The sequence below is a fragment of the Colias philodice genome, chromosome 15 (genome assembly GCF_061535455.1).
Source record: "Colias philodice isolate Cphi_HAF_F1 chromosome 15, ilColPhil1 Martin Lab GWU primary, whole genome shotgun sequence".
NCBI lineage: Eukaryota > Metazoa > Arthropoda > Insecta > Lepidoptera > Pieridae > Colias > Colias philodice.
The window spans coordinates 11,287,769-11,302,071 of NC_143100.1; the positions used below are offsets into that span (position 1 = coordinate 11,287,769).

Below are 14,303 nucleotides of genomic sequence, written 5' to 3' on the forward strand. Positions count from 1 at the left end.
TATTAAATAAACAAAAATAATAATTACTTAATAAATATTTATTAAAAAAAATTATGAGGCGTGCACTTTTGGATTTTCCAAATTATTTTAAAATTCTGCCGTATTTTGTACGCTAAATAATTTAGATCGCGTTTTAAAATACGTTAATTCTATAATTTAAAATATGTATAGAATTTAGGTATAGTCAAACAGGAAAATACTAATAAATATTTTTTGTTACAGAAAAGAAACCACCAAAATGGGTCACGGCGAGAAGAAAGGCACCATAGTTTTGGAAAACTTTAATTCCACGTAAGATATTTCATTTTCTTTATGATAATATGACAATTAAATTTATTCAATACGAGATAATACGAGATTAGCGCGTTCAAACAAACAAACAGACAAACTCTTCAGCTTTATAATATTAGTATAGATATACCATTAATCTGTCTCTATGTTGTACGGAATTTATAATTTATTAACATACATGATGTAAGACGTTGTATCATGCTTTGGTATAATATACTGATCTTATCGGGAAGCAAAATCAATATTAAATGCAAAATGAGTGTGTTTATAACAAGAATACGTAGTTATACCTAGAGCGACATAATAAATTACTTTAACAAAACTATAATTAATTTTAATTAATTTAACAAAATTATAATTTGTTTTTATAAATCCGCTTTGTACTTACAAGAGACATTTATATATATTTCAACGTCTAGGTATGCTTTTGGATTTACCATTCGGTTTCAGTCTACAAGATGTGAATATTTATTCAAATATTAACTAATTCATGGCCCACCCTGTATAAATTCATTCAAAAGCTTATATTATTAAAAATCTGTCGAACTATTCAGTTCAATATTTTATTATAAAATACAATGCAATTCTAACTTACTAGTCGTTCAATTGTTTCATTTGTAAATTGAGAGCTTTGTGTGACGAAGGTATTAATTGAAATTTTAGTAAGTTTCTTTGTATTCTAAACACTTTTAGTTTCATATTATTTTATGTATATATATCTTTAATGGTTTTTGTAATTCAGGGCGAATATAAATTAACCTACAACTGCAACATTATTAAATATATCTGTCTGTTCACGATAGCCCAAAAACAACTGCACCGAATTTCATTCTGAATACCAAAATCATCAATAGTTGGTGCTCTCTATGAGATTTTAGTGTATTTTTTTTTAATTTAAAGATAACACGTCAATTCAGGAAATAGATAGAATTTAAGTTGTATAGGTATTGCTATGTTAATTATTATATGTAAATACAATATAACATTAAACAAAACAGTTTAAACATGTACATGTAAAAAGTAACACTACTATTATGGAATTATTGTCATTTATTCATAACTAGCTTTCCGCCCGCGGCTTCGCCCGCGTTTTCAAAGAAAAAGCCGTTCCCGTAGGATTTCCGGGATAAAACCTATCCTATGTCCTTTCTCGGGTATCAAAATATCTCCATACCAAATTTCATGAAAATTGGTTCAGTAGTTTAGGCGTGATTGAGTAACAGACAGACAGACAGAGTTACTTTCGCATTTATAATATTAGTATGGATTATTATCATAGTAAATAGTAATTGTAGACATCCGATATAAAATGTCGATTTATATAAAATAAAGACCGGATAATGCAAAAAGCCTTATAAGAATAAAAAAAAATCATTATTTATTTTAATATGGGTAAGTAATCAAGAATAGGACAACAAAATCTATGTCTTTATACTCGTATATTATTTTATCAATTCTACAAATAGTTTTTATAGTAGTGTGTACTTAATGCTCTTTATTGAAATTGAAATTGAATTTAATTGTAATTTTATGTGTAATTTTTAGTGTTAAGGAATATTTATATGATCGTGACATTAATGTATGAATCTTAATTTAATTTAATTGTAATTTTATGTGTAATTGTTGTTGTAATTGTTTATTAATGTATTTTGTGGGTAATTTTGTAATTGTCTATTAATGTATTTTATAACTTGACTGTATTAATTTGTAAATTTTTGCACGCCATTTAAAATGGCAGTATATGCGATAAAAAAATTTTTGTGTAACACCCTTATGAACCATATACGAGCAAATAAATATATTTGAATTTGAATTTGAATTGAATTTATGAATAACTTAGTATTAAAAATATTAAAACACTAGCTCTGCCCCGCGATTTCAACCGCGTGCATATTGTGATGTTTGATTAAAATATGAACGGAAATATTATTTTAGCAAAAGGAAATTATTTTAAACATAAACACTGAGTGTACATTTAAAATGAATTGAATTTTAGTTTAGGTATCAAATGCTTTTCTTAAAAAAACTATTAAATGCTTTGACAACGACCTAATCACCAAAAAAATAATTAACATCTTTTTTATTTAAAGTAGGTAATCAATAAAACACATAAAAAACTAAAATACCTACACAAATAATTATTGAAAACAAGTTGAGTTTGTGTGGAAATTTTAAAACCAAATTCGAAAAGTAGCAAGAATTTAAATAACACATAATTTTGGATTCAAATTGGCACGCAAACCCCGGGGCAAAAGTAGTTGGATAAATATATTATTTCTACGAATTAAGACGGTGTATTTTTTAAATGATCATTATTTTAACAAAAACTTTACGACCCAACTACAAGTTAGCCTTATGAGTTTTTGTTGTCATTGAGCAAATAATCTTATGTGTTTTTTGCTTTATATGATACCTACTAGCTTTCCACCCGCGGCATCGCCCGCGCAGTCAAAGAAAAACCCGCATAGTTCCCGTTCTCGCGGGATTTCCGGGATAAAACCTATCCTATGTCCTTTCTCGGGTATCAAAATATCTCTATACCAAATTTCATGCAAATTGGTTCAGTAGTTAAGGCGTGATTGAGTAACAGACAGACAGACAGAGTTACCTTCGCATTTATAATATTATTATGGATATTATGGATTATTATGTCAATGATCTGTTTTTACGAACTATATTATGATATAAATTCAAATTCAAATTCAAATATACCTACCTACACGTACTAAAAATTACATATACCTTTGTATATTTTCATGTTCACAAATCAACGGTTTTCTTGAACCACGCCAATTTAATCTTCGTTTATACAAACAGGATACTTAACATATTTGATTAAAAAAACTTATCTACATTCAGAATGTTAATTTGAAACATTAATTAACGAATACGTGATTTTTTATTAAAAAGCGTATTAAAAAATACAAATAGCTGCGCATTCAAGCAGTAAACAGTTTTGCAAGGAAATAAAACACTCATTGAATAAATATTAATTATAATTTCCTTACAAAACTCTGCCATATGCATAAACATCAAACAATTATGCTTTCATTGAGCTAAGTTAATTAATTTTTTGAAATGCAATGCTCCAAATTGCAAATATTATTCCTTATATTTTACGATGTCTTTTGTAAACTTTCTTGAAAAGGAACAAAATCAGGCTTTAACTCACAAAATATTAACTCATTAAAGACTCGTTCTTTCTGTGTGAAATCACAGATTGGAAAAGTAGCATATTATGTGTAACCTAATAGTGCAAAACGTTACAGTAATATTTTAATGTAGGTACCTACTACCAACATTAGGTATTAATGATTTTCTAAGAAGCCTTAAATAGGTTTTCCCAAAAGTCGAAAATAGTTTGCTTTACGCTGAATGTAGTTACGATACTAAAGCTATGGTATATTTTTTGTAGCCAGAATCGTTCGCTCCAGTTACTTTTTCCTACCAAATATAGATACATTTATCTGTCAGCTTCTCTTCTTATTTGTACGAAAATAAATTTCTTTTTCACTTCCAGATTATTATTAAAAGTATTTTTGAAATGTTACCCTTGAATAGTGTATAATAATATGTAGTCATGTCAATAAAAATAGGTTTATTGGTTTTGGGCATAGATTAGGGAACTTTATGTGTTTTAAGTGCGTTTGAATATAAACCTTACTTTTATCTAATTATGGCTTATTTTATTTCAGTGCCAACCTCGCTTCAAATCCTGGCTTCCAGTCAACATTGAGCCTGGGGTCAAAAGAGGTCATTAATGAAAAGGCTTACAACCCCTTCGAACATAGAAGGGTTGAACATCCGAATTCGTAAGTTACTTTTTATGACCATCTACACACACAAATAACAAATAATTACTAAAAAATACCATATACTGATTAATACACATGTCTTATCTAAATAATATAATACTAAAAAGCCTGTCCACTAGCAGAAAAATTAGTAACATTTTACAGAAACGAGTTAGCCAACCCCAATTTCGATTTCTTTTAAAAATAACGAAAAAGAGGTCTTATTAACACGAAAAGATGAACAACACCACTTGATTACCCACTAGAGTATCTACACGGGAATTCCCTCCACATTCTAATAACTCAATGAACGTTCAAATAAAAACAAAACCAATACAAGAAAATCGTTACAAGGTAAAGATTAAATGAATCCACTTAACAGTCCTCTTTCTCGCTCAAGATTTAATAATAATAAACGAGATCTGCACGTGACTTTATAAATATTCATTGATCAATACTATCTCTTAATTGCATATTATTAAGGAATGTCAAGGACTCGTTTAGTTCTTGCTATTATTTATTAACAGATAAACTCAATGCCTATAAACGTGTATCTGTAAAATAGAACGATAGTTTATAATCTATAATATAAAAATGAATCCCAAAATGTGTTGGTAAGCGCATAACTTGAGAACGGCTGAACCGATTTCGATAATTCTTTTTTTATTATATTCCTTGAAGTACGAGGATGGTTCTTATGTAGAGAAAACGTAAATATGTACCACGAGCGAAGCCGGGGCGGACCGCTAGTTGATGATAAATGTGTAAATTGAAATTTAATTCTAGTAAATCAAAATCAATACACAAATCAGCTCTGATATTATTCTAACATTTCGCCCGCAGCTTTGCCCGCTTTGTCTAAAACCTAATAAATTATATACTAAAACCTTCCTCTTGAATCACTCTATCTTTTGAAAAAAATCGCATCAAAATCCATTGCTCCACAATTTTAAATATTTAAGCATAGGGACATAGGGACAGAGAAAGCGACTTTGTTTTATACTATGTAGTGATAGTGATAAATAATTATTAAGCCAATAAAAAAAGCTTTGTTTCCTCACGTTCGCTTTGTTCTGTGAATCACAAACCGTACTGACCGATTTTGAAGAGAATAGTTTCCCCAATTCATTTATTTTTCCGAAAAAAATCATCAGAATATCTTGGAAACTGAATATTTATTTTACTTCATAAACTGTTTGAAATGTTTCGAATGCATCTTTATACTTCCTTTTCCAACTTATATTTTATCGTAAATACTGAAATCTATAATTCAAAGTTGTCGTGAGAAAATATTGAACATCATGCTAAAACTTGTATCAACAGAGTAGACCGTATGGTAGTTCAGGGAACTATAAATACATATTGACTTGAATGCGTTTTACAGAAATTCTCGAATGTGTAAAGTTTAATGTGGACGAAGTTGTTCTTATGGTTAATGTATAAAAGCATGAATATGGTTCAGTTTTCTTGGTTTCAAGCCATAAACTATTGCAGTGAACTCACTAAACAACGCTATTATTTCAAGCATCCATTATAAAAGAACGTATAGAAAAACAAAAAACATTTATTAGATTCTCAATTTTCAACGAACGAGACACGTACTTTACTAACTCTATAGACGCTTTTATTACTACAGTCTCTTCTATCATCGACTGTTTCTTTCCTGTTTCCTAAGACACTTTTGTTCATCACATAATCTTTATTATCATTACATAATAATTCTTCTTCTCCACCAATTTTCAGGACAATCGGTTCCTTAGTGCACTTGCTGAAATCTTCCCTCGGATCTGGTATCTTGGCGATGCCAGCCGCTTTTAGAAATGCTGGTCTGGCCGCTGGAGCGATAGGCACAATTGTCATTGGATTCATTTGCACACACTGCGTTTATGTACTGGTAAGTTTATAATATCAGACAGAATCCGGATTATTAAAACAGTTTTAATTTTAACATTTATATTTTTTACGAAAATGTTAAAAAGTAGAGCTCCGATCTTGTGTATTATAGCAGACTTTTTCGCCTAGTTTCAAATTCAATTCAAACTAATTAAACTTTATAAACAGTATAATTTTTACGCTATTCTAAAAAGTGGAATCCATATTAAAATACTGCATAGGATAACGTATCATTTAATAAAGGACCTTCTATCTCTATAATCTATCTAATCTTCTATAATCTATTCTATATCCTTCTATTTCAAACTTCATTCGGACTATTCACAAAGTATTCACATAATTGGATTATACAGCTGAAATCGTATTACTTAAAGGATAATTTAAAACTGGGATTGTTAGTGAATTCCTATTTCATTTCAGGTGAAAATATCACATGAAGTTTGTGTGGAAGCCAAAAAGCCATCTATGGGATTCGCTGAAACTTGTGGTGCGGCTTTTGAGTTTGGACCGAAACGATTAAGACCATGGGCTAACTTCGCAAGGTATAAAATTATATTCGTATTTTGATATGGTATATCCAATTCTGAGTTACTTATGTATTATGTACATACTAACCACGAGAACTTAACTAGTAACTCCCTCTAGGATAAGGACTAAAAATGCGATGTTTTCTATCGCTGAAAGAATTTTCACTTATAATACCACAAGAGCTTTAAAATTATCGGGTATTTTCCGATAGGTTCGTTGCAAACAAATGAAGGAGTCAAGTTTTTAGTCAAGGTTTCCTGAAAAACTTGACGACTTTATTTGTTTGCAGGGAACCTGGAGGGAAATGCCAGATAATTTTGAAGCTCGTGTGGTATTCGGGAGATTATTTTTCCGTCCCAAATGTCGGCCAATAATTTCACAATTGAATTGAACCTGTCAGTTTGACGTCAACGACCAGAGAAAATTTTCAACAAATTATCAGTATAATACCATGTAGGTTGTACCACGTGACGTCGAATGGTGCAATTCTATTGGTCGATATTTGGGTCGGAAAAAAAATCAATGTTATTGAAGTAGTTTTTAGCTTTATCTGTAAGGTGTTACTTTTTAATATTTTAATGGATATAATATATTGCGACTAAAAGCTTCTAATACAATTATTACACCCAAATGACAAAAATTTAAAGAAATCTTTACATTCTAGTCTAATGTGGCATTTGGGAGACATTTTGAAGAAGACGCACATATATGAACCCTTACAACATGAAATTGCTTTTTGTTAATGTTGTAAAAATGTGAAGTTGGAGAATTGAAAAACTAAATCCTTCACTTTTACACCGCAATTTTGAAGTATACACACACACACACACACTTATACACTTTATACAAATATTTGAAAAAACGGGTAGGAAATGAGAATTTCATCTTAAACTTTAATCGTGCATCTACGTTTATTTAACAAATATTTAAAAAAAGTTATCAATGAATACGTAGTTAACATAACATGTTTTTATAAAACGGCTTCGAAATGAGTTTTTTATGGTCATTAAAGTGTCTGCAATATTATATCCTTTTCATTAATTAAACTTGTTAATAATTTCCTTTTTAACCAAGGAACCTTTTTTCAGGTTATTTATCGACTGGGCACTCACATGTACTTATTTGGCAGCTCTTTGCGTCTACATCGTTTTTATAGCAGAGAACTTTAAGGAGGTAATTTTATTTTTTTTTACTTTATCTTTTTAAATCTAGGCAATACGGCGCAATAATTTACAGTATGACAAAGAGTGGAAAAGTTTTTAATTACCTTTTGCCATTTATCAATTTGTTTTTAGTGTGCTTGATGTTTCTTATTAGCATAGCAGTTTATTAATGGTACAAAATATTTTTTCTTGATTATCACTTTCACTTATAAATACTGAAACATATTTGAAAGGTAGGTATATTTTCTTTTAATAAAGAGGAAAATAGCACACATTAAATAAGAAATCTTATTTGTATACCGATTAAGTGGGGTACCTACGTCTTTGCTTAATCCAAATCAGTCTATTAATAGTCTTTACCCTGAGGAAAGAAATAAACATAAAACCTTATCCTCCTATATCTTATCCCCAGGTACTAGACGAATACATACCCGAGTACAAGCTATCCGTAGAAGCATACTGCGCCTTGACTCTCGTACCTCTAGTCTTGATATGTCAGATACGGAACCTCAAGTGGTTGGTGCCGTTCTCAGCGATTGCCAACGTGTTCCTGGTGATTTGTTTCGCAATCACTATGTATTATATCTTCACTGACCTGCCAAGTCCCACGGAACGAGAGATGGTGGCTAGCGTGACGCAGTGGCCACTTTTTATAAGGTAATACTTTGTTTATATAGTTAAGCTTTCAAAGATCGTTTATTTCCAGTATTTTTGACAGTGCATGGAAAATTACAAGTGTATTTACATCTAAAAATGTGTAGCGTAATTTTTTTTTAATAAAAGTACTTACTTTTATAATGTTCAAGTAAAAAAGTTCCAGGCGGAAATCTAGTTATTTTTGACGTGACAACGTCTTATAATTCGATAGCCGGCTGCACGCACGAAAAAACATGACTCATGCGGCGGCACAATCGGCACAATCGGCCGTTGTCACGTTCAACTATCGTCAGTAAACCGACTTTACAGACAACCAATTTTTTTTGTTCTCCTTGTCTTGAACAACAAACTGCAGTAATGTTGTTTTAACGTAAACATTGTGGTTAATTATTATTTATGAAAAATAAAATATCTTTTTAATTGAATAATACTAATTAATTCTAGCTTTCATATTCAACAACAAACAAAAACCAAAGTTTGAATAAATAAAAGTATTTCAAAAACAACCCTAAAAGGTTTATAAATCCAAATCCACTCATACATACATTTCTAAATTGTTGCTAATAAATACGCAATGAAGCCGAAATTTACATATGGGAGACCGGGTTTGGTTGTCTCACGGGTTGGTTGTCACAGCGGTCTTAACACAAAACTGAACTATCTATACTAACTATAAGTCTGTTGAACAGCGTGGCAAGAGCGATACAGTGAAAACGCTGTCCCAACTTCGCGTCAGACCGCTCCGATCTGCCGTGAGGGCCTCACACATGTTTATTGTTTTCGCACAGCAAAAGTAAATTTTTGTGCTGCTGTGTCGAACCTCGTAATTATACGTTCTTGTTTTACAGTAATAATCTTTCAGTGCATTTGATGATGATGAAATGTGTTTTATAATATCGTAGTATAGTTTTTTAGATATTCATTGATCGGAATTTATTTTCAATTTTATTTTCCTAAAACGTGTTATGGGGCTCGTTGTCACAAATTTTCGGGGGCTGGTTGTCACATATCAACCAGTCCCCTGTATACGAGATGACTTTATTTGCGTTTTGAGGTTGTTTGTTTTAGCCGTAAATTTTCAATCAACACCGGAAAATCACCCTAACAAACCTGCTGGAAGTCCATCTGTCCTTGATGACTCTATATTGACTCACGATTTAATAATCGTAAACAATAATTTGTTTGCTAAAATTGTGATTGATTAATATTCAGACTGAAATAAAGACCGTAGACACGGTTTCATTTGGTTAAGAGTTCTTAATTAAAAACTATTCCGTAAAATTATAAGACCAAAGTGCGACTTTCTATTTATAAATTGCCTGTTATTTAGTATGTGACTACCTACCCTAGGCATTGTGACCACCATCCCTGACCCGGGGTTATAAGTCACATTTTTCTTAAGAGTGAAAATACAAAATATTTCTACAACTGATAATATTACACAAAAATACGTTTATTTCTTTTGTAACAGAATAATTACACTATCTTTTGGTATACAAATATCATTCCTAAACAACGTATTTTGGAAGTTACATAAAAAAAGCTAAAAATGTGACTTTCATCCCCGCTCTCCCCTATCAGCTGAACTGTTATCAGGATTATTAGAACTAGTGACCCATTAAATAGGATTTTAGTGAGTTCAAAGCCAAACGAATTGCTTTTCAGCATTAACATAATAGATTATAGATAAGGATTAAACTCAAGATTACCTTGAATACTCGTGCTATCAATACAAGAGATGAGTCGGCACGAGTAGCCTAATTAATGATTATTCACTTCTCCCAAATATGTTTACTGTGGTTAACACTGTTCTAAACATTGATTGGTTTACATTACTACATTAAATACATTGGTAGAACAAACTGATATTGGGTTTAATTCAGAGTGGGAACTTACAAAAAATATGTATTGGGTTTGGCAGGATACAGAAGGCTGATCACCTATTTATCCCTAAAGAAAATCGATGAGTAATACGGATGTATAACGTATTTGCCGCATGCACTACAAACGAAAGGAAAACTTCACTTATTTTCTACCAAATCAACGTTTCCAGACATTCACATATTCAATGTAGTGTAAAAATATGTAATGTGTAAGAATTTATAAAGATACCGTATCAAAGTAAAAAAAATCCCCACTTTCTGCTTTATCGTAAACGTTTCTAATATAGAGAATATTTTAGTAATATTTTGCCTAGCAACGGGTCCTTGATGTGAACATCTTAGAAGCCCTAAAGGCCAACGTCCTTAAGCCTCTCCCTATCCATCGTTCATTGGCCATTTTATCTTGGGCTTACTTCCTTCCTTCGTGATATGATCTCTAATAGATATTCCTGAATAAGGCCTTTATTAAAGTTCCTTCCGAGAACCAAATATTTTGTGAAACAATATTAAACAGAAAATTCAATGACTCATTTTGTCTCGCTACGAAAATAACTAAAATAGCTGATACTGATTAATTATGAGTATTTCAATATACTTACACTATTTTAATAATCGTTTTGCGTTCATTATTAAATAGTGTAAATATTATACAGTAATGTTTATTATCAAGGGTGGGATATCTTATTGGAGACGATCATTATATTGAAAAGATAGGGAGATAAATTAGATAAAGTAGGTAAATAATTAGGATAATTGTTGGAATAAAAGAACACCTGTAATTTATCCCATCCTTCTAAATGAGAAATACTTCTCCTGAAATTCTAGATGTAAGCGAAAATAATATGTTAAATTAATTTTACTTACAGCACGGTGATCTTCGCAATGGAAGGTATCGGGGTAGTTATGCCTGTAGAGAATGAAATGGCCAAACCTCAGCAGTTCCTGGGTTGTCCTGGAGTACTGAATGTGGCTATGACAATTGTGATATCTCTGTATGGTATAGTGGGCTTCTTTGGATATATGAAGTTTGGAGATGACGTCCGTGGTAGTGTCACGTTGAATCTACCGCAAGATGAAATGTAAGTTTAATATTAGCAGTTTAATTTATGTAGTGATTCGCCATATTACTACAGAGATTCGGTCAGAATGGTACGGGAGCCAGGTCCAAATTTGTTTCATTATTTCCTCTCAAGAGATAATTCGTCAGACGCATCAGAGTATAGTATTATAAAGCCTCGTGAACGTCAGCTGGCGCTCGGTTGGGGGGGTGAGCGGTTGTAGCCTCCCACGCACGTAGAAAAAAAAATACATTCATTCATTTCCTCTCAGCTAAAAATTTGTCAAATTGTAGCTAACCCAATATCTCAACGAAAAAAAATAATCAGCTGGTTACAACATGGTGTATTATACGTCAGCTGGTGTCTCAATATTATCAACTGCATTTAAAAATAACTATCATATCATCAAATTCACATAACTACCTAAAAGTGTAATAAATATGAAATAACCCACTAAAAACATTAGTTAACTATAATTATTAAAAAAATAATAGTATTATACATAATTAATAAAGTTATTACTTATCTTTTACGGGGACTTATGTTGATGGAATTCCACGTATCTCGATGATTTTGTTAATGTGTAATTCTATTCGAGACACCAGCTGACGTATAATACACCATGTTGTAACCAGCTGATTTTTTTTTTTCGTTGAGATATTGGGTTAGCTACAATTTGACAAATTTTTAGCTGAGAGGAAATGAATGAATGTATTTTTTTTCCTACGTGCGTGGGAGGCTACAACCGCTCTTCCCCCCAACCGAGCTCCAGCTGACGTTCACGAGGCTTCATAATACTATACTTTGATGCATTTTACTAATTACCGCTTGAGAGGAACTTGGTCATAAAATCTGTTCCTGGCTCCCGTACCAGAACCTGTAATTAAAATGTCAAAGTAATGTCTTAATTCGTAGAATCTTTTAAGCTTCTTATCTAATGGCACATTTTTCTGCGGATTATAATATGAATCTGTTAATTAAGTTGGATCTTTTAATTAATGATTTAAAATGTTATATTATGGTAATCTTTCTCATTATCATGTAACATATTGCGTTATTTAATTTTGTGTCACATGTTAATTTCTGCGACGTAGTCAACTATATCTTAAAAAATTACCGATACGTTAACTATATTATTTCAATTTTTTTCAGACTTGCCCAAAGCGCAAAGATCCTAATGGCATTGGCAATTCTCTTCACATACAGTCTCCAATTCTACGTTCCTATGGAAATGATTTGGCGCCAATTGCAAGACAAAATTGCTGTCAAATACCACAACTTCACCCAAATTAGTATACGAACTGGATGTGTTATAGGATCTGGTAAGTTTTTAGTCCATATTAATATTATTTACATTTTTTTTTACAATTTGTGCGTGTATTAATAATTATATTAGCTATAAAGATAATGTTTACTGTAACAGCCGGTCTAAGAAGTTTTATTATATTAAAATACAAATATCTAAACCGGTATATTGTTTGTTTTGTCTCTTCAAATCATTAGCTTACGACAAATTTCCATTCTATTCTATTTTATTGCAAATTTAACATAGCTAAATCCTGACCAACAGTTGCGTTAGCCGCCGCGTTCCCCGACCTGGAGCTGTTCATCAACCTCTGCGGCGCCATCTTCCTCTCTAGCCTCGGCCTCCTCACCCCCGCCATCGTTGACACCGTGCACAACTGGGACAGGGGCTTGGGAATCTTCAAGTGGAAGCTCTTCAAGAACATCTTTATCACCATGATTTCCATGGTCGCTTTATTCGCAGGCTCCTATTCGTCTATCAGCGGAATGATTAGGAAGTTTAATGCACCAATGTTGGAAATGAATGCTACTAGTGTGTTGAATGATACGATGACGCTATGATAGTTTAAGTTTAGGATAGAATTAGTTGTGTAAATAATTTTGACGCTGGTAAAAGCCAGGTTGTAAATGATGACAAATTAAATAGGTAGTGTTATTTTTGACGTGCAGTTGCATGTACGGTACAGATTGTGGTCTTTGTTATATAAATGTTGATGAAAACATTGATACTGTCCGTTTGAAATATTATGTAATTAATAAAATTAATATGCGGCTGTAAGTATATATAATAATGTTTAATAAGTACAAATAATGAGCTGTTCAATAACTAATATTATGTAATTAAGATTTTTATCGTATTAACAATATTTTACTGTGTACTAACATACTATTTTATAAGTCTAGACGACTCTAAAATAGTTAATGCGATTTGACGCTGCGCTGCAAGGCTAGAAGCGTGAACAAATATGTTTTGGCAGCTTTCTTTTAAAATATTTTCTGAATGAAATGAAAATAAATGAGATTTATATTTCTTAATATGTATACATATTATAAATACCTATGTAACGTATTTTTAGCGTTTAGCTACTATTATATATTCTGTGGTATTATTTAAAATGCTCAAGAAAACGCCATTTCATGACGTAAATATTTCAAATTACTTTTTTCTTCTCCTTCTTATTGTTATTTTTTATGTTTCAATGAAAATAAAGGCACATAAGTATATTGTTGAAATAATAAAACCTTTTAAATATTTTTACTTTATATTAAAAGAGAATATATTTTTACTCTACCTTTAACAAATATTTATCGTTTCTCTTATAATACTGTCGATGTTCAATTCCAATGTATGGAATTTCGATATATTTCTGACTCGTTCATGAAATCAAGAGCTCTTACAATTTTATTCATGTATTCAATAAATAAAATAAAATGGGAACATTTTAACAAATTGCGAAAGAATTGGAGTAAATAACTGTTAATTAAGAGTAAGTCATGGTAATTTGCTAAATGCGTACGTTTCTTTTAGCTTAAATGTAGGTCTTCTGAATAATAAAGTCGATCTACAATATCCTATTCCGAATATGTGACAAGTTAAATTAAACCCAATTTAGATATAAAGCTTAAAGTTTATTGTTACTTGTAACAGAGAGTATTTATAAAGATTAATTCGATTACAAATCGTCGACATATCAATCTGAAAAGTTCTTGTACTCAACCAGATTGTCATGT

General features: G+C 31.2%; 1 protein-coding gene across 1 annotated transcript in view; it reads left to right on the plus strand.

Annotated features, from left to right (window-relative positions):
• The window catches only part of LOC149482510 (proton-coupled amino acid transporter-like protein acs), a 51,075-nt gene extending 37,094 nt beyond the window's left edge, over nucleotides 1-13,981 (plus strand). The window contains exons 2-10 of the mRNA XM_089704338.1: nucleotides 223-291; nucleotides 3,987-4,103; nucleotides 5,829-5,979; nucleotides 6,399-6,520; nucleotides 7,595-7,679; nucleotides 8,082-8,326; nucleotides 11,076-11,288; nucleotides 12,420-12,589; nucleotides 12,838-13,981. Of these exons, the coding sequence (XP_089560464.1) occupies nucleotides 239-291; nucleotides 3,987-4,103; nucleotides 5,829-5,979; nucleotides 6,399-6,520; nucleotides 7,595-7,679; nucleotides 8,082-8,326; nucleotides 11,076-11,288; nucleotides 12,420-12,589; nucleotides 12,838-13,133 (1,452 nt within the window). The 5' untranslated portion in view covers nucleotides 223-238 and the 3' untranslated portion in view covers nucleotides 13,134-13,981. The remainder of the gene's footprint in view (nucleotides 1-222; nucleotides 292-3,986; nucleotides 4,104-5,828; nucleotides 5,980-6,398; nucleotides 6,521-7,594; nucleotides 7,680-8,081; nucleotides 8,327-11,075; nucleotides 11,289-12,419; nucleotides 12,590-12,837) is intronic.
• The last annotated feature ends 322 nt before the right edge of the window (nucleotides 13,982-14,303 follow it).